Source organism: Chroicocephalus ridibundus, chromosome 2 (assembly GCF_963924245.1).
Source record: "Chroicocephalus ridibundus chromosome 2, bChrRid1.1, whole genome shotgun sequence".
In the NCBI taxonomy this organism is placed as follows: domain Eukaryota; kingdom Metazoa; phylum Chordata; class Aves; order Charadriiformes; family Laridae; genus Chroicocephalus; species Chroicocephalus ridibundus.
Window position 1 is genome coordinate 58365510 of NC_086285.1, and position 27410 is coordinate 58392919.

Here is a 27410-nt window from a genome sequence, read left to right on the forward strand (position 1 = left end):
AGTTAACTTGCGTGCATGGAGACCTGACAGGTTTTGCATTTTATGCATGAGACTGGCTCATCTGGCTGCCTCTTATGGTCTACTCCTGCAATACTAGCAGCTAATGTATTTGCAATGTTATACCCCCTGCACCCCAGGTATTGCTGACTTTGAAGAGCAGGAGTCTCCCCATAAGACCCAAAGGAACCCCGAGGTGTTCCTGCTACAAGGCCCCTGGTTACCTCGCTAGTTGTGGGGAGGTGGGAGAGGAAGCGTGGCCATCTCATGGGACCCAGCATGTGGAGCCTTCCATACTGAGCAACAAAAAAAAAATATCCTGGGAGCCTTCTATTTACCTAAGGTTTAAGTGTGCCTTGAAAGGTGCCTATACAATTGGTATATGTGCATTTCAAAGTATACAGAAACTGTAAAACTACCTCATTGAATATAAACTAGTACCATCTGCTTATATATTATCCTCTTGTGTTCTGATGTGGTTGAGAAACAAAAGCACTGCTTGAGTTTTGGCACCTGCATGGACAGTCAGTGATCTGGGTTTGCACCCTGGTAAAACTCCTAGCTTGGGCAGGTCAGAAGACCTTGGCTCTTCTGACACCCTTTTTTTGGATCGTTTGTGGGTAGGCTTTGCAAAGGCGATACATGGTTCTGAGAGATTTGGTATCCTCTTCCCTGTTCCTTCATTTTCCTTCTTTCGAGATGAAAAAAATCCACCTTTTTAATTTCACTTACTGAATTTAAAGTTGTCATCATCAGTCTTTTCCAGGAAAAGCTTTCAGCATTTCAAATTGTCTTAAGACGTTCACTGAGTACAGGCGTTCCCAAAAATGGCTGGTCAGCTGGAGCAATTTAAAAATGCGGTATCAGCTAGAACAAGACAGATGCTGGAAAAAAGATGTAGATGACCTCAGGGGAGTGAGAGGATGAAATTATCCCAAAACAGAGCTTGGGAAAAGAATGTGCTGTGTGTTGTGGTCTCATTTAGATAGTTGTGCATTAGGTACAAATAAGGGAACTGAAACTTTTTTCTGTGGCCCTATAACCTGGAAGAGCACTTAAGTTCACATGGACTCTTCCCTTCCATCTCTTTGTTTTGCAGAACTGGGTGAACAGCACAGCTTCATCGCTTTTGCCTCTTGTCCAGATCTTGCTTCTCTGTTATTGTTCCGCTGCCCCTATGGAACACCTGCCAATCATCTGGTGGATGTTGTTGCATGTATATGTTTTTTTAATTCGTATTATTCTGTGATACGTTTGTGTTCAGCAGAGTCATTGGCAACAATCTCAGAGGTCACGATCTGGTGTCCTGGTCCCATGTGCTTTCTCCTTCGTTCTTTTGACTGACCTTTGTACTTGTGGTGTTTTGATGAGTGTTCATCCTGTTGTTTCCAGTCTTTTGACTGGAACTGATGTCGGTTCTGGTTTAAAGGTGATGTTTCTAAGCTATTAAGAATGCCATTACTATGGTAGCTAGGCTTTTAAAGTTTCATTTTTTTCTAGAGATGATCTGAAATAGGAAAAGAAGTTCCAAATTATCATCCTTAGACTCTCGGTGCTTTGTGAGGTTGTTATTTTTGGTAATCTTTGCCATTTAGTTGTAAGTCTCAGGTTGGTGATCTTCTTTTCCCACTCTGCCAAGATCAGCAGCTAAAATCAAGGGGTTATGATTACTTTCATAGCGAATGAACAGGGAGCTTTGTAGCCTGATGGTTGCAGACAGAAAAGTTTGACGTTTCATTCTCTTCGAATAGAGTTATAAAAAGTCAACACAAAAACATACTGTGTAAAGAACTCCAACGGCGTCCCACTGCAAAGCCCTACTAATTTCTGTTTCAAAGTGAAGACTTTCTCCTGATTATGTTTCCTTTCTTCTTATTTAACTGAATGTTGTACTATCCAAGAGTGGTCCACATGGATGTGCCTGGAAGAAGTCATCAAGTCACCTCACAGATGTAGTTGTTTTAGATGTAGGGTTTTTTTTTTTTGTTTTTTTCCCCCTGCAAAACACTTTGTGAACATGAGGCCGTGGTAAAACAGCTTTGTGGTGGGGGTTTTTTCTTTTTCTCTCCCCTCCTCTCCCTAATACTGAAAGGAAAACATAGTCAGCCCTTTAGTTGCGTTACCTGGTAGTATAGTTGCAAGCCCTGAAGTCTCACTGAAAGCTGCTAGCTGGACTAGGCTTGAATTGTGAAGAACATCCTCTAGTGTAAAGGTTTCCAAACTGTCATGCACGTGCCACTGATGGGACATAAGCTAGTCCAGATGGATGCAGATACTGCCTGCTAGTGTGTGTGTAAGGTCTGTTTGTATTGGTGTAATACCAGCTAAGTTCTCTGTATTAACTGGGTTGTAGGAGCTCAGCGATGACGAGGGTCTCATTTCACCCCTTCCATGCATCACCTTCATGTTGCAGTGCATGCAGGAGCGTTGCTGTGATGCCAGGTGTGCGATTCGCCTTTTGTAGAGATCTTTCCTCTCTTTTTCTTGTTTGTCTCATTTTACCTAGTTCTGTAATTGCACTTGTGGCACAAGCGTGTACTTACATTACTGGTAGCTCTAATACTAAATATAAAAGCTGAATAAAATCACTTCTATGGTCTGGTTTCTTTCTTTGGAGAGAAAATGAAATACTTCAGCTAGCCAGTATCTTCTCGGAGAAATAAGCACTGAATGGATCCTGTCTAAGAGTGCTGAGTAGCAGCCACATCTGCTTCAAATCGTGAAGGCCTAGTCTTTTAGCACTGGGGACTATATATAGCCCATAGGTCTTTACCTGGCTGGATAGGTGCCTGCATGCCTCGATATATGTATTGTCCCATGATGTGACCTAATTGCACAAGCATTTTCTGTCATGGGAACAGACATGCATGTGGGGAGCAAGCTACACACAGCCAGAAGAATTAATTTAACACGAATAACGAGTTCATCTGTATTACTGCTGTCTCCGTAGACACCACTGGGATATGGCTTTGCCCTGCTAAACAGCAGGAGGAAGGGAGCAGGAAGGACCCAAGGCACCCTCTATGAGCAGGATGAGGTCAGGGAGAGCCCAAAAGCCTGAGGAACAGCTGGAGACTGAGCTGCCTCCAGCAGGCTCTCCATGGCTTTCGCCATTGCTTTGTCCTTTTGCAGAAGATTCACCCAGATCCACTTGGCTGCTCTTCTCCACCCCAGGCTGAGGGCAGGAGCATAGTGGTGGTGGTGCTGTTGGTGCTGCCTGCCCTTAGGTGCTCAGAAGAGGCACGCTTTCCCACATCTGTGCCATTGCTCACCCTTGATTTAAACTCATCCTGTGCTTTACCCGCAGGAAGGCATGGGGCCGTGTGTGAAACTGTTCTTTACGGCTGGTTTTCAACCCAACCAACCCATCTTCTTCACCACCTCAATCATGTTCACCAGGCAGTTTGTTTGATGTTGTAGAGAGATCCGAACCAGAGTCTCTGATCTGTTGAGTGTTGGATTGAGACTTTGCTTTCATAAGGAGGGGCAGTGCCGCTTGCCTTGGCCAGCAGCGGGGAAGTGAAATCTTAACCAAAGGCTGGGTTGTTAGGGCCTTAAGGCCTTTTTTTTTTTCTTTCTTTCTTTTTTGTTTTTTCCTTTCTCTCTCCCTGGAGTAGATTAAAACTGTATCTGAGCATAACAGAGGAATCTTGGCAATGTTGCAAACTTAGATTTTATTATTTATTTTTTTAAAAATTTCTTCCCTTCCCACCCACCCCCTTTAAAACTGTTACTTGTGTTTTAAATTTTGCTCTGCCAGTGGGCCCTTAAGAAGAGAACAGAACTTTTTTCACTAAATATTACCTGCTGAATGCTCCAGCTTTATGACCTCTAACTGTGCCTTTATGCATGTGAATGAGGCAAATGCAGCACAACAGAGGTAGAACCTCTGTATTTCCAATTATAATCAACAGTTTCCTAATTTCCCTGTCACTTCTGAGCCTTTGAATTTTACTCCTGTACCTAAGCCTTAATTTTTCTTTTGTACTTCATTGCTACTCATGGATGTTGCGTGTGAATTTACAAGCATTGTCTCTCTACTAATTCTGCTCAGTCTAGTTTGTGTGCGGGTAAGCACGAGAATATACTGAAGGCAGAGCTGCAAGAGATGTAACTAAATAAGCATTTCTTCTGCATCTGACTTTAGTGCTTCAAAAGCATTTTTAGTTTTTAGATGTGTTTTTAGATTCTCCTTGCCAGACTTGAGGCATGTTTTGTTTCACTTCTGTTCCCTACAAATACCAAGTGCTTTATTATTTTGTTCTGTATTAAACTAGAGAAATACAAACTATAGACAAGTTGGTTAAAGACTTTATTTGGGAGAAAAGCAAGTGGAACCTCCCTATGTAATGCATTTCACACCAGAAACACTCAATACTTAAAATAGAAAGAAAAACCAGCTCTTCAGCTGTAAAAATGTTTTCCACTTCATGAATTTTTATTAAGCACGCTTTTTTCCTGCTGTATGTGTTATATCAGGCTTGCAGACTTACTAATCAGCTGGTGAGTTGACTAATGACTTTAAATGAGAAAGAAAAGGCAGGAGGAAGTGTTTGGTGTGGATGTCCAGCGGTCTACATCATGTTGTCCTCCTGCCCTTTCTGTGCTTGCTGTAGTCGTTGACTTGCCTTTGGCATTTGCATGAACTAAAATATCTGCCTCCCGCTCAGATAGCCTTGTGCCAGGACTGAAACTGGAGCATATTGTTCCATCGTTAAATGGGCAATGTTGAATACTTGGGAAATTAACAACAGCTGTAAGTTCTTCAGCTATTTTTATTTGTACTGTGGCTATAATTTTTCTAGTGTGTTTGTGCTGAAGTCAGAAGAGGAAAGGAAAATAGATCCCCCAAGAGGCTGACTTTTTGTTTTTAATTAAAAAAAGACCCCGCTGAACAAAAGCATCCATAAAACAAATAGTACCAAGAGCAACCTAGCAGTTTATTCAGTATTACGTGGGCCCCTTAGTCTGGTTGCTGGTATGACTTTCTGGGGGTTTTAGTGGCACCTCGGCACATGGTGAGGTAACCAGCACCTTCCATGGTCAGCCCTCTCCTTTAAAAGTCCTACTTTTAGTAGCATCTGTTTTAACCTTTCATAAAGGTTGGTGGCAGCAAAGCAATTTTCTATTATATTTATGTTTTATGTTACTAGCCATAGATATAAGCCAAAATCCATGGCAGCCACTCCATTTAGCGGTCTTTGGATGAGGCCCTAAAATCAAGCTTTGAAAGCTTAAGAGGATGATTGTAAAACAGGATTTCTTAAGTATCCAGTAATAGTCCAGTGACTCGAATTTCTTCCCAGAAGTTGCATGATCATGCGTCAGGAATGATGAGGCAGAGCCCATGCTTTAAAGCAAAAGGTCAGTGTGGCTCTGTGAATTAGCATCTTGCCCTGGTACCAAAGGAGTTCAGGCTCCTGCTCTGCTCCTTTCCCTGCAGCACCAGGCAGCTCTGCGGGTGCCGAGGGGAGATGGGGAGGTGATGCTAGGGGAGAACGGATATCACAGCATTAGTTGGTGGTGCTTTTTGAAGCACCTGGAATTAATATCATTCATAAGGAGTTAGGATGTTGCCTTGATGTTTGGAACATAGCAAGAAACAGCAGCTGAAAGGGTCGCTGAGGGGGAAAATGAGGTTTTCGCTTAATCTGTGGCCTTTTTAATATTCTGACTAAATGCTTGATGAATGCAGGAGTGAGTGAGAGGAAGTCCACCCTGAAGCATTACCCTTTCTGAAAGTAGAAGATGCTCCTTAGAAGCCTTGCCGTTGAGCAGCTGTAGGAACCAGACTTAAGTGCATTGTTTGTTTATTTGAAAAGAAATTTAGCAAGAAGGATTTTTTTTCTTTAACTGAGGAGAGAAGTGGTCCGATTTTTTTGTCTTTTTATGTGACCCAACTCACGGCAAGACATCCATTCCTTAGGCTGGATGTTGTTTTAGAAAAATGTGTACCACTGGGAGAATTCATAGCCATTCCTTTAAAATTGGTATATTTCTGGATTTGAGTGGAAATGAATAAGGGAGGTGGTTTGCTGTTCTTACTCAGTAACCTAAAACTTTACAGGCAAAGCCAAACCCATTCCCCCTAACACTTGTGCACGTGCCTAACTTCACTACTGTGAATAGTAACACAGGGTCCTCTTTGTATATGGAGTCCTATTCACATATTTGAAGGACTGAGGCTTTATTTGGTACCTTATGTCTGATTTGGAAGTCTGCAAACTGGCTTAAAGATTGCTGCTGCTACAGAGAAACATTGCTTTATTGACATGAGTTGGCACCACTGCATTTGAACTATTAGAAGTTTTCATCTTCTCATTGAAAAAAAACCATGTCATGGCAAGCGTGAGCCAAGGGTGAGCAGCTTCTCAATGGTGAGGTGCCAGGCTTTTCCTTTCCCAGATTAGAGGCTAAACACACTACAAAACAAAGGGTTTGGTGTTTGGGTGGGGTTCATGGTGTCATGCTTCTGTGTCAGAAAGGCCTCTGGGGTTGAAACTCAGTTGTAGGTGGAAAATGGGAGCTGCTGCCTTGCATGAAGGAGAGGTGCACCAGCCATCCGTTTGCAGTATAAAGATGACAAAGCCAATGGAGTTGTGCCCTCACCAATACCCTTCCTCTATGGTGGCCTGTCATTCAGAGTCTGCCTCTGTGATTTCTTTGGCTTGCACCCTGTTGGTTTGTGATCTCTGAAGCCTGTTTGGAAAAGTGCTGTGAAGAAGCCTTGACTGTGGCTCAGAGTTAGTGCCATTTATTCCAGTTAGCTGCTTCTGCTGCCTGATGGTTTTGTTTCTGAGGAGCACAAGGGAGGAGGGGAGGTGACCTTACAGAGGCCTGATGTCCTTCTGGATAATCCACATCCTGTGGGGTCATGGGAGATGACTCCAGCATGATGGAGTTTAATGCTTTACTACTTACCCCCTAGCTCCAGCTAGCGTACACCCTGGTGAAAGAAGAATTAGCCTCAAATTTTATTCCACTTCTCATCTTGCCAGTTGTCTTTGACACATTGTTCTCTTGCTACTCCTATTCCACTTCATTCTCCCAACCCTGAGTTGACGTTTGTGGTTGCAGTCTAAAGGGTCCTTTGGCTGCACAGAACTGCCCCGGAAAAATGTAGGAACTGTGATGCTGCTTTAGTTGCCTTTGTTCTGGGGTGCTGTCTTCCCTCTGGAATGAACCCTATAGTGCTTGAAAGAGCATCTGGCACACCTGTGAAGAGAGGGGCAGCAAGCCAAGCAGTGTCCTGTGGAAGCAGAAGCAGTGCCCTTGATAACTCTGCAGTTGCCCACTGCTTGCATTGCATTTGAATTTTCTCTGAAAGTTCGATTTAAGCGATGTTGTCAATGCTGACCAAATATGCGAGTGCATCTGTGCTTGTTTCTGAGCTATCGGTGCTATTTCCATCTGTTAATGTAGGCAGGCACTATTAAAATCCTCAGCGCTTTCAGTCTAGTTGAGTGATTTTCTAGCTGCTAGGTTTATAAATTAAACATTTATGGCTATATCTCATGTTATTATCCATCCATAGCAATAAATCCAGGCAGGGTTCTTGAGCTTTTTTGGAGTGTAGACCACGTGTTAATGGAGAGCAAATGTTTCATTTATACCTCATCTCACTCTTGCAGTTCTCAGTTGCAGAACGTCCCTGAGGTAACCTCAGATATTCTTTGGGAGGAAATAACCTTAGTGAAGAGATTTGTGATGCCTGTGTAGTCTGTGTCAAAGCGAAGAGCAGAGTTCATTGCAGCATCCTGACTCTTTTGTGTGTCTTCTCAAGTAACTTCTATATACTTGAATATGATCTATCATCTGCAGGCAAGAATGAAGCAGATGTAACATGATGAACCACAGACCACAAGAGCAATAACTAGAGGTCCAGCAGTGATGGCTAGGAAACTTGCATTGTAATTCTTAATAGAGAAAGCTAAAGGCTTGGCGGGGTCCCAGGAAAATTCACATACATGGACGGATGCTTGGGCAAGGAGCAGGCACCGATTGAGGAAGCTGTCTTGTAAAGAGAGGCATGTAAAAAGCTATCCACATTCAGGATGTCCTTCATCACGTTGTGAAGTGGGTGGTTTGAGGGGTAAAAAGGAGTAGGAGCCAAGAAATGGCTGCTATACCAAGAGATTATTTGAATTTGTCTGGTTATATGTATCCAGTATCTCCATCTAGACAGTAATTTTTGGAACCAGCAGAAGATCCTTCTTTCTCTTTTACTTGTTCTTTTCTTCTCCTTCCAGGAAGGTATTTTAAATATGGAAAAACTCAGGTGATCACTCAAACCGAGGAAAAGATCCTTTTAGAAAAATGCCAGTATGCTTTTGATTTAAATGAAGGGTTTTGTCAATGCTTTTACTGGATTATGTTGAAATTTGACAAACTGGGGCACTGGAGATTATTGTTTAGGTACATTCAAGCTCCTAATAGAAGAAAAACAAATGTTATGGTCTTATGTAGGAAGTTACTTCATTTGGAAAAATGCTTTGCCATTAGTAGGCATCATTACTTGCCAGAAAGGGTTGACTATATATTTGCTATTCTAGTCCTTTCATGGGAAATAATCCAAGGACAAATGCTTACTATTTCTTCCTGCTCAAATGAGTAGTTGTGAGGTGCAGCTGTTGGATTCGTCTCACTGGAATTTAGTAATCATATGCTATTACTCTGGCAGGCTATTGGAGTGTCCCAGTAGGAATGAGTTTAGGTTTTTAGTTTATTTTAAAAGGCATCGATGTCTACCTGGTGAGTGTCAGCCCAAAAGCCACATCAGAGCATCTCCCTGAAAGCTTGAATTGACTTGTTAAACAAATACAAATTACACTTGGTCAAACTCTTCTGCTGTTTCTTTGTTTGAGGAGAGTTTTGGCCTGAGAAAGATATGTGTTTGCTGCCAGTCAGTAGAAACTTTAATAGACTGTGTGCAAGAACAGAAAAACCTGATTATTAGCCCGGATGAACCCAAACACATAAACTCCTTACAGTGTTCCAGGAACTGAGTCCCAAAGCAAGGGGTTTTCTGGACTGCAACATGGAGGTGATTGTATTTTGGCATTCTAATATTCACAGTAACGCGAGCCTGTTCAATGAGCTAGCCTTGCAGACCAGACCACATTCACCTTTGCTGTGTTACTGTGTGAGTTTCGGTGTTTACTTCAAGGTAGTTAGTCTAATGTAGCTGGACCAAATGAACTGAAGTTTTCTTTAGAACTGTTTCTCCAGTCCCAGTGTGGTCGTTAAACCAGATTGGACCTGTACCATAAATTATACATCTATGCTTTTCCCTTGAGAGATTGAGATGCCTTGTGAGGATGTGAATGACATAGTAATGATGGCTGTTAATGGAAGTATCCGTAGGTAAGCATCTGACAATTAATTCGCTGTTAAGCAGATGGAAGTTGACCAAGAACAAAGCTTCCCCCCAGCAAAGTGTTGAAGTAGATACTTCTTTGAGAAGTATCCGGATTCTGATTTGCCGGGGTTTTTTTAGAAACTGCTTCTCAAATATCAGAATGTTTCCAAGGTAACCTCTTTAATCTCCACTATATTCAGATGCTCACTTGTTTAATACACACGTGATGTGTGTAGTCTGATTTAGAATGAACAGATGCTCCTAACAACAATCTAACACTAACCATGATGGGTTTCTAGAATAAGCTCTTGAAGGTGAGAACTTGCCTTGGCCCTGCATACCTTACAGGGCAACAGCACTTAGATGATATTTCATGATTATCGATTTCTTTTGTTCCCTGCACTGGGTGTGTGATTGGTCAAGGACTCTGCATCTTGTTTCTTGTGACTGAGGAGTTGCTGCCTTTGGTGTTACAGATGTTTTCAGGACTTCAAAACACAAAAGATTTTTGCAGTTCTGGAATAAATATCTCAGAAAACTGAGAAGGAAAATGTCGTAGTTGAATAAACAAATATTTGGTATTCCAATGACTCCTCATAAAAAGAATCCAAGGAAGGTGTGCATCATTGGATTAAATGTCAAGAATGAAAAATAAGGGTAGTAGGGAGGGGAGCAAGAGTTGCTGTGATTATGCAGCTGCGCTCAGTCCTGTCAGCTTTTTCGCGCTCTCTCTGTGGAACAAATGAGCGCGTGGGGGATGCATAACATCAACAGAACAAAGCCCGGGAACTCCCAAAGCAACTGCCCTGAGTCCTGGCGACCATCAAAGAAATCTGTCCTCCTGCAGGCTTTGATGGACTGTCATAGCCTGACTAACTTACATCTGTAGCACAATGCTGTTACTGGCTCTATCTTGTCCGCGTTGCGAATGACTGAGAAAATTGAGTTCTGAATCCATCTTCCTTTGCTCAGTCTTTCTTTGCTTTGGTTTCATTATTATGGGAGATGAAAGGCAGCCCCTGAGGATTTAAGTACTAGGTAATTTAAAGACTGTTTTCATTCTTGGGATGGTAAAGTGGAAGAATGAAATGTACATAGGAAAGGGGGAAATCTGCCAGTTCAGCGTGAACTAGAGAAAGTGAATGCTGTCACGGCTTTAGCTAAAAATAGGGGATACCCAAATCTAGTCTTTGCTCTTAATAGTACTCTAGATAGTATCGGTTCCTGTGAGGAGTAAGTGCCTACCTAGGGTTAGGACTGGAGATGAACCAAGCTTCCAGTTCTTAGTCACAGGAAAGCAAGCGTGGTATCTGTCTTGATGGTGACACTGAAAGCGTTACCTATGTTCATCAGAGGCTTAAAAGTAAAACCTTTGTATTACCAAATCCTTTTATCTGTAAAAACTGGTATTTGTTTTGTTTCAATTTTGAAAAGACTGAGCGTGAAAGTAGTGAATATCCTCACTCTTGGCATGGTCTTCCTTTCAATTTCTGACGAACGATTCCTTCCCCCCACACACCTTACTTTATGGGTTGTTTCATAAGGTGACTTACGACTTACTCTGTAGTAAAGAATGCAAATAATAACCTTGCTTTTATTTCTCATACACATATAAAAGGAAGCAGAATAATTGCAGAAGCTAAGTTCAATTTTGGAGCTGTGGAACCTGCCCAGTACCATTTGGAATAGATCAACCGCTTCTGGCAGAGTTGGGGAAAACATGACATCTGTTTCCTTCCAGTTGAAACGAAAAAGACTACTGCTACCCCCTTGAAGCTGCGTAGACTCCAGTGGAATGTTGAATCTTTTCTGCTTTTCTTGGGTGAAAATGCTTTCAATATGTGGCATGCCGCATGCTTTCTTGCAGATCTGCCATTAGAACTTTCAGTGTAAGGTCAGTTCCCCCAGGAAGGTTTAAAAGCCCCCAGCTTTTATGTTTGTACAAATGTTGTTGAGTTCACGAGTGTAGAAATAAGAATGTAAAACAAGTCATAATCTTCTCTGGTGTTGAGGATCTCTTGGCGCTTTCATAAGCATCTGGCTTGACATTCTGACATAGATCCAAGTTGTATATTTCACTTAACAATAACTGTCATAACTATGGCTTCCCAAACATTTTGAAGATTGAATACGGTTGTGCCATCCAAGGTAGCCAGTCATTGTTATTAATTTCTCATATCAGCGCTCACGTATGCCGCGAGCTACTTAGTAGGTGCGACTGCTGCGCGCACAGGGGAGCTGAGCGAGGTGACGTATATGGGTGAGGCCTTATATAGGCGATTTATGGCACGGAAGCTCTTTACATCGCGGCGGGTGGACGGAGAGCGCGGGCAGCGGCTCCGCACACCGAGCGCGGTGGGAGGGCGCTGTCCGCGGTGCTGAGGCCGCCCCGAGTCTTCCTTAGTGGGGGCTCCGAAAAATGAGGGTCTCTTGCTTTCCCTTTTATTCTTCCTTCCCCACCCCCCCTTCGCAACGGAGACTGATGAAAGGGTTGTATTCAATTGAAATTGTATCGTTCTAGGACTGAAGTGCATTTGCAATTTGCCGCATAACGAGAAAAAAAAAATTCGTTCAAGCTCCTGAAATGAAGTTGCGTGGAAGGGATATTTGTATTTCTTTTGTGGGAAAGGTTAATAGATCTAAATGTAAAGTAATGCTTTGTGATGGGAGGCTATCTAATGCTAAACCCACATTAATTCTAAATAAAAATATCATGATTAATGCATGTGCTCTGAGTACTAGAAGAACTAATAAGAATTAGCTGCTTTTGTTGAAATTTTTTACTGCTGCAAAACACAGACTGATTAATTCAAGGTGGAAAAGTTGCTGCTTTTAAGAATCCTATAGGGGAGATATTTCCTTTTTTTTCTTAGAGAACAGCCAGAAAGACTGGCCAGAAGCAACTCCTTCTGAAATATATGAAAATCATTCTTTATACTCTGAGTTATATGACTTTGATCTTGGCCTTGATGAAACAATTCTATATCTGGAATAGTATTCTGTTTACTGTTACAGGGGAAGATCAGCATCCTAGTACACAAGAGTTTCCTGCTGTTTCCTCATTACCATGGGAAATGAAAATATCTTAACATAATTCTGGTTTTTAGTAAGAGTTGCTCCTCTCTTTAGTGACAAGAGTATTTGTTGAAATCACTGGTAACATGGCTTGCAAGCTCAGTTTCTTAGAACAGTTTGGAGATGGGCCACTTTTAGCCTCAGCTGTTAGCATCACCAGGGAAGAAATTGGGATGAATTTTGATGGATTCAGGCAAGAATAAAGCAAAATGTATTTTCTGTAGTAAACTCTTTTCACCCTTAGGCTCCAATTTTCAGTTTCAGTATATGTTGTCTCTTAACTCTAATGGATGATATTTTGCCCTTTTCTTTGCTATGGAAGAGCAGTATGCTCATATTCTTGTCTCTGCAAATCCAATCTTTCAAACTTGCAGCATGCAGAAGTCCCGATTTCAGCGCACCATATCTAATGAGCAGCTTGTATATCATAATGCTTTCAGCTCTTGTCTAGGCACTGAAATTGATAGTGTTCTGAAAACTGATACAATTTTAAAGGTCAGATCCTATAAAACATTGTGATACCTAGCCAATGATGTGCCTTCTGGAACTGATTACTTAATCTGGAGTTGCACTGTAGACTGTCCCATCCTTTTGTCTGGGCTGCATCAAGTGCTTGCCGGGTACCATTAAAACTGGAAGAGGTTTGAGCATGTGAGTTTTGCAAGAGGCCTTCTGTAACAAAGGCAGCAGGCGTAGCCAGTTGTTTTTCTCATGCTGTGGAGCAATATGGTCAGAAAGGTGTTGTCCTTCCAATTTCCTCAGTTACTAGTTTGATCTAGCTGTGTGGAATACAGAGTTCTTGGTGTATGTTGGAATAGGATTGTGTGATGCTCAGAAATTGCAGAATCACAGAATGGTAGGGGTTGGAAAGGACCTTCACCCATCATCTAGTCCACCCCCCTGCCAAAGCAGGTTCACCTAGAGCAGCCTGGAGAGGAACGCATCCAGGTAGGTTTTGAATAACTCCAGAGAAGGAGATTCCACAACCTCTCTGGGCAGCATGTTCCAGTGCTCTGTGACACTCAAAGTAAAGAAGTTTTTTTTCCTTATGTTCAGGCGGAATTTCCTGTGTTCTAGCTTGTGCTCATTGTCCCTTGTCCTGTCGCTGAAAAGAGTCTGGCCCCATGCTCTTGACACCTGCCCTTGAGATATTTATAAGCATTGATGAGATCCCCGCTCAGTTTTCTCCAGGCTAAACAGACCCAGGTCTCTCAGCCTTTCCTCATAAGAGAGATGCTCCAGTCCCTTGATCATCATAGTAGCCCTCTGCTGGACTGAAGTCATGATTAGGTCTTGTTCCTTTAGGTCTTTGATACTTCTAACTCTTTCTTCCTGTTCATCTATGAATTAATCCTAGCATAGCCTATGAGGCTGTAGCCACAAGAATGACATTTGGATCAACTTGCACCATACTAACATATAGCATATACCCAGCTGAATGGGAGGTAACGGCCACTAAGTGGGTCATCCCAGAATACTACGAGCCATTTCTGTCGTATCAGTATGGCAGGTCACACTGTTAAATACCTGCTTTTTTCTTTCTGAATCTACCCATTTGTATCCTTATAACTGTAATACATAATGGAAAATGTGTGTAGCATCTCGCTTTTTGTCTGGTTAAAAAGAGCGAGCCTCACCCTCAGTTGCTGATAACTGATAGGGTTTCATTGACTTTGTGATCGATAGCAGACCTGTGCCTCCTACAGAATCTAGCTTTGAGCAGATGTCACAAACTCGTTCTGAATGTCCCTTCAGCACACAGATAACAATTGTCCTCCCCCTGCCCTCCACAAACACGTCCATCCACAGCAGGCTGCCTTTTTCATTGGTACTTGTAACAAAAATGGGCTGTACTCATACTAGAAAGTATTTACTATCTGCAGATGGAGCTATAATTGTTTTTTACTTTTTTATTATTAATTTCCAAACCTCCAAAAAAAGGACTGGGCATGAATCCACCACTCCCTTGATTGCAAAGAGTAATTAATTGATCATATCTGTTTTCTTTTTCTTATCCTGTGGACTGAAAGATAATGATGTGCAATGTGGAGGATATTCCTGCTAGAGATAGTATTTCTGCGAATCCTGCGAAGCATAACTAATGATCTGTAGAGTACCATTCGACATTCAGTGAGCAGGCTGCCTGCTCTGTCTTCCCCCACACCGTGTGCATACATATGTACTCGTATTCTCTATTTTATGGTGTGATCAAAAGCAGTCTTTGGTTAATGTTTTAGTAACTTCTCTTTCTCATCGTTCTTACTAGCAGCAGTAACGTTTGCAAGTTCAATCTGTGGCAGGAAGCATGTTTCCTTTTTTAAAGGAAATCTGAATGAATTTAGAGGCCACAAAAGGATGGCTTGCAGTTCACATTGCAGTCTATCAAAGAAAACAGGCTACAAGACATGCTGATTTAGTTAAAAACAAACAAAAAAACAAGTCTTGTGTTTTTTCTCTTTCTCAATACTCAGTCTTAAGGAACGTGTTCAAGCATCTGGCTAATTCACGTACCATTAATTCTCTAAAGATTACATATGCACACCCAATTAGACCTGCATCATTTCAAAAACGAGTGTATTCCTGTATTTATATTTTATAGCTGTGGCAAATTGTTAAAGGAGGAATTTTATAAGCAAGATGTGCAAAGTCCTTCTAGAAAAGTTGAAAGTATCAGCAGGGCCATACCTAACCTTGATTCAAAAACCATAAACATGCTTTTTCTGCTATTAGTGAATATGTAAGTGGCTTTTTAAAGACATGAACAAATGCTTGTTAGAAGCTCTGAGATAGAGCTTGTCTTTGTATAGGAGCTAGCAGAGCAGGCACTAACCCTGATGTCTGAGGTTCTTTTGTATTGCAGTAATATGAGTAATCTTTCTTTTTGTGTCTGTTTTGCGGACTACAATGAGTTGCTGCCAGCTGCAGTTTCTTGAGGGTTTAATAGTATCAAAAAACTACACGGACATCATCCTCCAAAGGCTCTGTGAGGATGAGAGCCTCATGCTGATGGTGTATGTCCCCTCTCGCGCTTGTATGGCTCTCCACCAGCTTAACAAAGAAGCCAGTACCACTTGGAGGAATAATTTGGATCTTGGCAAGAGACAGCTGATCATAGCCTGCTTCAGAGGATGTGCGTGGGATGGGAAGAACTAATCTGTGCCTTGACTACCCTGTTCACCTCTCTGATACCTGAGTGCTAAAGTGGCTTAGAGGCAATGACATTTTCATCTTATTCTTAGCAGTGAATTCCTGCGAGGTCTGCTAACCAGCAGTAGAGGTGGTGGTTAGTAGCCACCTGCTTTATGTCAGGATTTACTGGCGTAAAGTTGCCATGGAGATTGGTAGGAGTTTTAACTGAGCAGGAACTGTGGTGGTTCACCCTGTGTGTGTAAATTAGTTTGACATATCATGTGTATTGGATTCAGCTGTGCTGCTCACGTTTGAGGTCTGCTTGCTTGTTTGCCTGATGCCCGTGCAGGAGAGCTGAACAACTTTCCTATGCAGTATTCGTAGTGCTGTGATGGTAAAAAAAAAAAGGCAGAACTGGGACTGTTACCTGCTGTTTCAGGGCCCATATAAAAGCAAAGTCTGGGCATCGAAGGATTTTTTTAATGCGGGTATCTAAGCCCCGTAAACTAGTTACTTGCAAAACTTTCCCAGGCTGGAGCCTTTTTTTGTGACTGCAGTAAGCATATTGGCTGTCTAAACCAGAGATTTGTTAAAAGGCAGAAACAGAAATCTTACAGCTTGGGAGATGTGGGAAGGAGGAATCTTCCCAACTCATTTCAGAACTTGTAAAGCGGATTAAAATACTGGGAGGAGGATGAACAGAATGAGTGCTGAATATAAACGCCTCCTTTACAGTTGTAAAGGGTATGCAGGCTCCACGTGCTCAGAAGCATTGCTGGGAAAACATCAATTAAAATGCTTGAGTCTGACGAAGGCTTTAAGGCCATTGAGGTAAACAGTGACTCATGTTGGTTGAGAAGCAGGAAGGAAAAACATTTAACGGCGTACACACCCCAAGCTGCACTCTGAAATGAGGCTTCCCAAGGGATCGACCTGCAGGCAGCGGGATTTTAGCCAGGGCCTGCTGATCTGCAGCCTTCAAAGGCAAAGAGCCAGTGTTTTTTACTGGCTTGGCGGCAGACCTGCTGGGTCTACAACGCATATATGTTTGCACAGTGTTATGAAGAGAAACTTGTCATATTTCAAATTTTAGAATAAGAGGAAATGGCAAGCTCATGGAAAAGATTCAGAAGGAAGGGTTACAAAGTTGAAAGCTTTGAAGAAGGTGTAGGAGGGAAGGGGATAATAGGGTGAATATGGAGATAGATCTTTGAACACCACTTGCTCCAGCAGCAGCTACGAGTCCTCCTGCATATACTGCCTTGACCGTGGCATCGATTTGAGAGGGGATTGAGGCTTCCGTTGTGTTTATCCCAAGGAAAAAGCTCTGGTCATTTCAACAGAAGCTAAAGCTTGTGCATCTTGAAGACTGGTGTGAACCTGTTGTATTAGTGGAAAGGCCTGATCACACGCATCAAAAGCGTCTTCTCCTCCTGCCCCCCATCTCCTGTATCACTCTTAACAATTTAATCCATAGCAGTTTGTCTTCATGGGCTGTAATTGATCTGTCTGTGATTTAGCTCATCAGATGCTCATTAAAGAGCTTGCAGCCTTTCTTATTCATGAGGAGTGAGAGCCGGGGATCTAAAAACACTTTGTCTTTGTCTTAACTGGATTCATTTAGTATTCTGGGATTCGGGGAGGCTAATAAACTTATACGAGCTATTATTTAAAGGTGAGCTGCCAAGTGAACATGAAGGATGATGCAAGCACCACCGGTGTGCCAAGGGCTCTCTGGCATCGGGTGTCAGGTGTGAGCAGAAGAGGGAATCGTTGCTAAAACCCCAGCAAGATATTCCTCGCTGCTCTGTGGAGGATGTCCCACAACGCCCTGGCTGTGTGCGATCGGATAATGCAGCTTGTGGTGGAGCTGCTGGAGCTATGTCTGCAGTGAAGACGGCATTTTATGCTAGCGATGTCAGCGGGATACGCAGAAATATTTTATGTGTTGTATATAGAGTTTGGGCTTGACATCTGGTTTTCTTTTTTAAGCACCGCTATTGTTCTGAGCGGCTGTCTGTACTCTGGCAGTGCTTGTAACGATGTGCGCTTCCCACGTTGCCTGCACACACACGCTGAGAAACGGCCTGTCACCATCCCTTAACAAGGATACACTGGCAATCTGCAAAAGAGAACAATACCCCTGGGCTGCAGAAAGCAGTTTCCTTTCCCCGGTACTTTAATGAACACTTGAAATATTTCCAAGCTGTAGGAAGAGGAGATGGGATGGATGGGTTCACCGTTCTGCTCCTTTCTGAGCCTGGCTCTGCATGCCAGAGACTTCCAGAAAGATGAATAATTCTCTGCAATTATTGAATTTACTGGTAGTCATATGCACAGTGTCATCAAACTGGTTATGCCTTGGAGGTCTCTTAAGAGCCCATCGTGGTTGTAGTCACTTAAGTTCTCTGTTGTTTTTTTTAATAAACAGCAGTTCTGCCAGGGAACACGTGCAGTTGGACGCTGTGCCTGCATCGAATGTACTGGCTTTGCTCGTGAATTGTGGGGAGCTGTGGGGCCCCACAGACCAAGTCCTGGTGAGGGATATGAACCCTGGCAGGTCACACCGCCATTCACATGAACTGACTTCCCAGTTGCTGTGTGTATCAAGATTGGGAAATCTTTGGGAATACAAACCTTTACTAATTGCTCAATGTCACAGTATTTATAAATACTTTATGCTTGTGTTTATAATTGTACGTTGTCCTACGTAAATATTAATACCATACTTTTCTTTCTTTTGTAGTGTACAGAAGCCAAAAAGCATTGCTGGTACTTTGAAGGATTATATCCTACATATTACATGTAAGTAGTCATCACTTTCCTTTTTTGCATTTTCTAGTGCTCAAGAGAGAATTAGATTCTGTAGGCTCTTAGAGTTTTGTTCTTTTGCTAATTATACTTTTTCCATAACTTCTCTGAGACTTTTTCTAATTTAAAAATGAAGATTTCCTTTCCCTTCTTCCCCGTGTCACATCTCTTTCCCTTTCTCCTTATTTAAAAAAGCGTACAGACTTGTTTCGCCGCTCAATCCAGGCGACCTTTCCGATTGAAAACAAAATGCAAGATCTTAAACAGCTCTTATTTCAGAACACTGAAAGGAAACATAAGTAGAGCCATGCAAGGACAGTTCTCCCTTTGTTTTGAACGAGGGCAGGCAATCAGGCAGAATATCAAGAATGCTTTGAAAGTAAGTTTTCCCTGTGCTGATACTGTTGTTTAATTTAGGGAGTTGGGATGATTTTTATCCATGGTGTAACTGTCCTTTCGATGGATGGCATCTGCATTCACATCAGGCTTGGGTGTGAACCACACGTCAATGACCTGTAGGTGCATGATTGAGGATCTCTCTGAATTGCAGTTTTCTGCTTGGAATTGCCCACAGCAACAACAAGAAGGTGGAGGAAATGTGTGGGTGGGAGGTATCTTCCCTGTGGATTTGGGGGCAGAAAGGAGATAAATGTAGCAAACGGTGTCCCTGGGTTGTATAATTTTATAATTGTAAACACTTGTAAAGGTAAGTTTTTAAAATAAATAAATAAATAAATAAAGTGGGGTGGAAGAGTAGGTAGCAGCATTAGGTCATGAGTTCGCTGAGCAAGCTCTTCCTTGCTGAAGGATTGGAAATTACTGTAATCCTTATGCTACCCAAGAACTTTCCTCCCTTCTCTTCTCCACCTCCACTTCATCTGCCAGAAATGGGAGAGAAATGTGAGAGACAAAAAGCAGCCAGGAAGCCAGGCGAGAAACAAAGCTCACTGAAAGAATGAAACACTGTATGGTTTAATCATCTGTGATCCTGAATATTAACTGCTTCAGAAGTCTTTCTGCCTAGAACTCACTGTCTTTTTTTCAGGTGACTGAAATGTTGAGAATTACTCATAAATGGTTGGCCAGACCAGATGGGTGAATTTAAATGAGTTCATTTTCTTTGCTTGCTAATCAAAACAGGACTTTGGTTCCACCTACATTTTGTTTTGTTTTGCTGCAATGTGGGAAAGAAGCTGGGATGTTATGAAATGATGAAAACCCCACTATACCTTGACATTCAGGAGTGCGTTATTCATTGGCGTTCTGCTTACGTATCTGCCCACGTGTTTTTGCAGCCAGTGTTTGTTTCCCTTGGGAGACAAAGGGGTAGCTACTTAGATATTGAGTGTTAGCTCAGACTCTTCGTACCACGGGTAAATACCTACAAAGTCCTGTGAAAGCAAAGGGTACAAAGAGGAAACTTGCTATCTGCAGTAGATCTGATGCACGCATGGTTGCTTTCTAATTGGTTTCTTTTTGGTGACTAGGTACTGTCATCTTTGTGTGCTGAAATAGATTATCTTCTAGAAAAGCAGTGTGTTTATTTTTCAGTCCGTCAAAGAGGTTAATTGGAATTGCACTTCACTGAAAGGAAGAGGGCCTATGGTGTTGGTGGGTTGTTGGTTGGTTTGGGAGATCTTTTAATGTGGAGGGAAAACTGTTGTATATTGACTATGTCAGGTCAATCAGACGACTATTACTAGTAGTTGTGTGTGTTTGTGGTAATTACCGCATCACCCTGTTATCCAAGTAACTGCATAAACATGTTGCGATTGCCAGTCTCCCGGCCATTGTAAGGAAATGGAAAAAGGAAGGGGAAAGGGGTGGGATGTGTGTGCTCAGCAATTATTGCAATTGTGATGAGTGTCATGTTCATGCTATTGTTGTTATTGTGATTGAGTTTTAAGTGGGGAAGAAGAAATGCTAAGGAAAGACAATAAGAATTTGGGGATGGTAAAACTCAGAGGACAGATGATGTGAGACAAGTGAAGAAATGTGGAAGGGAGGAGAGAGAGGGTATTCGAGTGCATTGGAGCCCAGTAAGTTTAAAGGGGACACACATCAAAACAATAGGAAGGTCATCGATGTCTACAGTGCCTGGGGTTTCCTACTTTGTTACTTCGGTAATTTCCATTTCTGTTGTCTAGGATCCCCAGCTGCTTTCTACCTGGACGGTCTTTTCACAGCTGTATGGCAGAGGAGAGACACACCACCAATCTCAGTATCTTAGGGAGAAGTCTCATCGCTTCAGCACTTGTTTGACCCTTCACTGAGTTAATTCAGTTTGCTAATCCCACAGAAAGTTGTTCATTTTAGCACATTTGAGTCAGTGTTGAATCAGCTTGGTGTGGTTTTTGGCAAACACTGGTGAAATGGGAGGAAGGGAGTATACTGCATGTTGTGAGGGAGGAGGCATGAATAGGATCTTCTCCATTAGCATATGGTTAGATGTTAAATCATCTAAAGGCATAATATGTAACTTCATCCTGACAGTGTCTCCTCTGTGCAAATCTAGATCTGGGATGTGCTGTAGTGAAATGGGTTTTATTTTATCGTACCATTTCTGGAGCAACAGTCTCTAAGAAGCAGATATATTTAGTCGAATGAGTTTGCAATAGCTACCATTCTTTTCTATGACTTGTTTTCTGACAGAAAATTTTTTTCTACCCGGTTAACATATGTAGTCTGTCCTTTGGTCTTGAGACTATGTTTGGTGACTTAAGAAACCCAACAATGCAATCCTTTTTAATGATTTCCCTGTGATTTCAGTCCCGTGCTGACAGTATGTCACATCTCTTTTGGAGACACTTTGTATTATAATGAAAAGGTTGGCTCGTCATCTCAGAAATACCAAGCCCTGTGTCTATTCACACATCTAGCATGGCATGCTTGGACCAAGGCATCCCTGGACTGGCGTGTCCATATGTTTTATTTCTTCTGGGTAGGCACGTCCTCCTCAAAAGTGCCTGCTTCTCTTTCAGTTGCCCAGAGTAATAGAAGTCCAAGGTGGACTGTCACATAAAATGGTTGTTTGCTTTTATCGGAAGTTTAAAGGCAAGATAGCTGAGTTAATCTTTCCTGTAAAGGCTCTACTTCAGCTATCCAAAGACAGAGATAAAACTGTCTGCTAAGCAAGAGGAACATGGGATAAGAAATCAGTGTGCCAAAGTAAGTGTACTGGAAATTCAGTTAGGCTGAAGGGGGGGAGGGTATGTGTGGGTTTAAACTTGCGGTGATATGACTGTTCTTTTGGAGCTTAAGTTTTTTTAGTTTTTTATTCAATCTGTCTTCCAGTGTAATTATTTAGAACAGAAAAAGTTGTTAGAAATGTTACTCAAAGCTTTCTTAAAATGTGTTGGTTATGCTTTCTGTATTAACATCTAAGGCAAAGGTTGGAGGTCTCTGTTACAGAACTAATGATACATCTCTCTGTCCAAGTAGTTTATGGTATTAGTACCTCTTAAAACTTATTTTTCCTGTGGACATAATTGTTCTAGCCTTCATAGATCAGCAGTAAGCTTTAGTTTATTTCAAGCATGTTTCTTCCAAATAGAATTCATTTTCTTAAGGTTGGACTGACTACCTCTGCTATGTGAATCTCTTAACTTAGGATAAAGTTTTTCAGACCAGAAGCCATCATGGAAAGCCTCCCAGGAATTTGAGAGACATACACAGGTCTTCTACTGTTGATAAAGAGAATTTCCAAGACTGCTCTTAACTTACTTCACTAACCAAACCAACCATTTCTGTGTCCTAGTTGCCTGAGTGACAAGATGTTGTCATTTAGATACTTTTTTCCTGCTTCAGCAAAATGTTTATTTATGTGGCCTGGAAAAATAAGTAAACAAATACAAAGTGGGGAAAGGAATTAGTCATTGGAGTCTGATTCTTATACTTATCCCTGACTTAGCTTAAAGAATTAGATCATACATCTCCTTGTGTGGACACACAGAAAGCAATTCAGAATTAAAGCTGTCTCAACAGGCTTGACTCTGAACCTCTACAAGGATCCTTATCCTACTCTCACTTAAATAAACCATCTCAGTCTTATTCTAGATAGATGTACCTGAAGTGCCGATGGTTGGCGGAAGAGACAGTCAAGATGCTTTTCTTGGCAATAATGTGAATAATGACAGAGTGAATGCATTAGATTGCGAAACCACCTCCTCTGTATGCAGATACCAGCAGCACTTAAGATACACCAGTGTGTTTTTTCCACTTCTGAATTGGGAATGAATACTAGATGGAAAGCTTCCTTACATTTTGCTGATGAGGAATAGTTTGCTTACAATGATTGTGAATGTCCCCCTCGTTGCAGGATGAAGTATCTTCCCTGGTATGACTGCCAACCCCATAGGTCTTTTCTGTTTATTTTTCCTCCTGTTGTTAGCTACCATCACGCTGGAGCTTTTAATGAGGTGATAAATTCCAGATGCTAGAACCTGCATGTTTCTAAAACTCTCCTTTTCAGGCTCTGTGGCATGTTTGTAATACAGCACAAATGTTTTGAGTATGAGTGGTAAGCACGTGGCTGATGTCACTGGGTCAGTGACGTAGTCACCCACAGGGAGGGGGCTGGCTGACTTGGAGAAAAGAGTTTTGATGCTATCCAGTATTGAGTTAACATTATTTCAGCTCAACCTTGTTGGATTATTGTGTGTCGAATTTTTTGATAATGTGATATTCTAAGAGAAGTAGTGAGAAAAAGAGAGTAACTGACTAGAGAATCAGAGAATAACTCGGGTGGGAAGGGTTTTCAGGAGACCTCCAGTCCAACCTCCTGCTCGGAGCAGTGTCAGCCGTGAGGTGAGACCAGTTTGCTTAGTGCTTTAACCGGTTAGGTCTTGGGAGAACTCTAAGGAAGAAGACAGCACAACCTCTCTGGGCCACATGCTCCACTACTTGGCTGTCCTCATGGTGAATAAGTTTTTCCACATACCTCTTTTTGTTTTGGTTTACGCCCATTGTTGTCCTCCCACCTTTCACCACTGGGAAGATCCTGGCTCCATCTTCTTAGTAACCTTCTCCTGGGTACTGTCAGGCTGCTCTTGGGTCCCTCTGAAGCTATTCCTTTCCTAGGCTGAATAAACCCAAGTCCCTCAACCTCTCCTCACAGGGCAAGTACCCCAGCCCCTGAATATCTTGGTGGCCCTTTGCTGAACTCAGTACAGTTTATCGATTTCATTCTTTTTACTGGGGATGCCGAAACCAAATGTAGTATTTTAGATGTGGTCCAAGTGTGCAGTGAATGGTGGTAGTTACTTCCCTTGTTCCACTGGCTAGGCTTCTGTTGACACAGTCCAGGATGCTGTTGGCCTTCATTGCTGTCACAGCACACTGCTGGCTCATGTTCAGCTTGCTGTCTTCCATGACATCTAGGGCCTTTTTAACAGAGCTTCTCCACAGACGGCAGGATGTTCATCCTTCCCACAGGCAAGGCTTTGCATTTGTTTTTGTTTAATTTTGTGAGGTTCCTGTCAGGCCATTTCTCCAACCAGGCTAGATCTTTGAGTGGCAGCCCTGCCCTTGAGCTCACTGGCTGATCCCCAGTTTGGTGCCATCTCCAAACTTGGTGAGAGTACTCTATCACCAGTTCCAGCAACATGCTTTCAACAGGACAGGTCCAGACCTCTGTGGTACTACCAGCAATTACTTCATACTCTCTAGGGAGAGCATGACCCATTCACGGACCACTGTCCTCTGAGCCCCACCATCCAGACAGCATGTTTTTTTTACCTAACTAGCTGTCCGCCTGTCCAGGCTGTAACGTCTGAACTTGGGTACAAGAATATTGTGGAAGATGGTGTGGAAAGCCTTGCTGAAGTTGAGGTGAATGACATCTGCTGCTTTCTGGCTTGTCCACAGATACCATCCACTGCCAGTGTAGTGATTGAAGCTCTTCTTGCTGCACTTGATCTCCCTTGCAAGTATCAGTTGTAGGTGAGGTTTGGCTTTCCTAACATCACACCTACTTGTGTACGTGATGACTTCTAAACTCCTCCTTGGTAGCCTGTACCTGCTTCCACGTCTTGAATACTGACTTTTTGCATTGAAACTCAGCCATGGGTTCCCTATACAAGTATGTTTTGACTGGTCACTGTTGTGCTACTAGGTGAAAGACCTCCATAAAGAAAAATGGAAACTATCTGGAAGAAAATGTTACCGTTGCTGCTGACAAATATGTGAAGAATGGAAGAGACACACAGGAGTGCCATCTTGGAACCTCTTCTAATTCTTATCTGAAGCAGGACCTGAATTAATGTTAAAAGCATGTGCAGATGGAAGTGCTGTATTTTTAGGCTAATATGTTTCTGCTGTAGAAAATAGTTTACTGCAGACAGCTGCACATATATACACTTATGTTGATTAAAGGTGTTTAATTTTTCATTCAGAATTAGTATAAGAACGTCAATGTAAACCTAAAAAAAAAAGCCATGTTTGCTAATATTCTTCATATTTAAAATATGTTCCTGCCCTACATGGGAATGGTCAATTCTTTTTCTTATTTTGGAGGAGAATGCTGATTGTATTCTGTTTGTGGTGGGTTTTTTTCATGGTTTTTGACATAAACTTCTTACGCATTTCCACACACCTCTTCCTTTGCAGCTTAAATTTTATTGTATTTATCACACAGTTGTATTCATCTGGGGTTTGAATGTAAGCCCTTACGTGCTTGGTCGTCCGCCCATAATAATGATTTCGTGCATTATCAAGAACGTGAAAAATGTTCGAGATGAAAACAATAAAAAGGTGATTTATTTTTTTTCTCTTGCTGTTATTCAGGTAGCTTAGAGAGCACTTCTTCCATCAGCGTGTGTACAAGAGGCTGGGAAAAACCCCCAGTCTAGACACCGGGCTCGTTGCATGATGGGAGCTACTTTCCGTGCTCCACATCCTGTTATGTTTACTGCTTTTAATTAAGTTGGCTTTGCTGATGATACACTTAGCTTTCCCATTGCAATTACAGCCACATGAAGTGTCAGCAGGTGTGTGCTTAGGGCAATAATCTAGCTGTTGATTTATTCTTCCATTTGATTTGAAGCCAGCATGGAGGAGGGAGAGGGGAGGCAGCGTAATAGTTTTGCATGCTTCCAGGCACCTTGAATGGCTGGCACCATACAGAAACGGAGACCTGGATTCAGGCCAGGGCCACCATTTTAGCAGTGAGCAGCCACAGGAAGGGCCTGCTTGCATATGTACTTCAACACAAGAACGTAAGTGCACAGTTTAGATTGTGAAGGAAGACAGCAGTAATTATCAGACCATCTGTATATAAAGGCAACAAAACCCCACCACCATTGCTCAGTCCTGTGCGGCCTTAATAAGGAAGGGTACGAAACATCACAACTAGCTTCAGTTGCCTGTGCCCTTATGGTGGTATATTCTTGCTTCAAATAAGGGCCTAGATTCCCTAGACATTGATGGATCTGTTGAGGCTGTAGTCCTGACTGCTGTAATCACCCAGCCACTCCATGCCTTGCCCAGCACTTGAATTTGCTTCAATGGGTGGTAGTCCGATGCACAACCCGGGGAGAATTAGGTTACCAAATTAACAACCCATTCAACTTGCTAGGAGTGAGTCTTGAGAAGGGGAGAGGGATTTAATATCTCAGCTTTCACTGGCAATCAGGCAGGTGACTGACCTAATTTGAGATTTGAAGCTCGAAACGATTTTGGAGTTGGAGGCTGATCAGGCGTAGGCAGCCTATTCTGAGAAAGGGGAGGAAGGAGGAAAGGGAAGCAGTCTCTGTCTTCCAGTGGAGTCTGAAACCAGACTCCGTTCTATCTGAGGTGGAGCAGGGACCCCAGTCCCACCCCCTCTCATTTCCAGAGGATGCACTAACCACAGTTGTGGCTTATCATGAGTTTTTCCTGTTGGGGCTGTTTGACTTTGAAACATTCATCGGAGCGTTAACTCCTCCATGTCCTGGGCAAGAACCCTAATGGGAGGCTGAGAATCAATTTCTTCTGGCGGCTTCTCAGTGGGACAGGTAGGCTTGTACCTGGTTTGAGCTCCAGTGGACAGTGTCACTTGACCCCAGAGTTGTCATGAAGCTTCTAACCTTTTCTGGATAGGGAGATCCAGAGTTAACATTTTGAAAGACGTGGTGGTACCTCACTGTTGTCCATTAGTACCTATGTCCTTCTCTGTGTATGATCCTGCACTGGCTTCAAGAAGAAAAAGGGTTTGCTATGCATTAGTATGTTAAATTCAGGCAGATAGCAAATTCATGGACACCCATCGCCCCCTGTCAGCAGATTGCTTATAATCTCCCAAAGCAGCGATGAGGTGCAGTAGGACTGCGCGCCCACTGGGAGCAGCTTGAGAGACAAAGAGCTAATCATGTGTTTAATAAGGGGCCTGATGATTAACTAGAAGTCCTCATTCCTGTTGGTATGAGAAATTTACAATTCCACCTCCAGAACATTAAAACTTGTACAGATTATCTGTGTCTTACTTTTGTCAGATCCTTAAGCTATACTGTTTCTCTAATTTGTTCTGCGATAGAAAGGCCTGCAGCCTATGTTGAAAAATGGCTATTTAAGGTACCATATACTGCCACCGGACAAAGCCCCAGACCACATCAATTCTCACTATGTTTTGGTGCAAGAGGAGCGGGAAAATTTCTAGATGGATATGTGCTGGCCAGAAAGCCACGTGGTGAGACTTGCTGCCTTTACAGACAACAAGGAGAGTCCCTCTGTAGGGTGGCTTTCCTCTTGGGATCTGAGAAGAGAGGGCTGGGGTTAAGGCCGGCCATTGGATAGCAGAAGGTTTGTAAAAGGGTTGGTTTTATAGGAGCAGCTGAGCAAATATTTCTCATCCCATCAGAAGCGGGAGGGGAGGATTTACCTTATTCTGCTAAATTCTTGCACAGAGAGGGTCTTTATAGGCTCTTCACCTGGAGAATAATTGAGAAATAATCCCTTTTTCAGCTGTTGTCTGCTCTTGTTTTTCATGTCTGTGTGAAGGACAGGAGCCAAGTACCTTGTCTCACTGTAGGACGTTTTAGTTGTGTCAAAGCGGACAGGAATCTAA

General features: G+C 42.5%; 1 protein-coding gene across 1 annotated transcript in view; it reads left to right on the forward strand.

The window, feature by feature from the left end:
- Positions 1–27410, forward strand: part of VOPP1 (VOPP1 WW domain binding protein) — a 67434-nt gene that overhangs the window by 24752 nt on the left and 15272 nt on the right. Inside the window, exon 2 of the mRNA XM_063325630.1 lies at positions 18306–18364. Coding sequence (XP_063181700.1) covers positions 18306–18364 — 59 coding nt within the window. The remainder of the gene's footprint in view (positions 1–18305; positions 18365–27410) is intronic.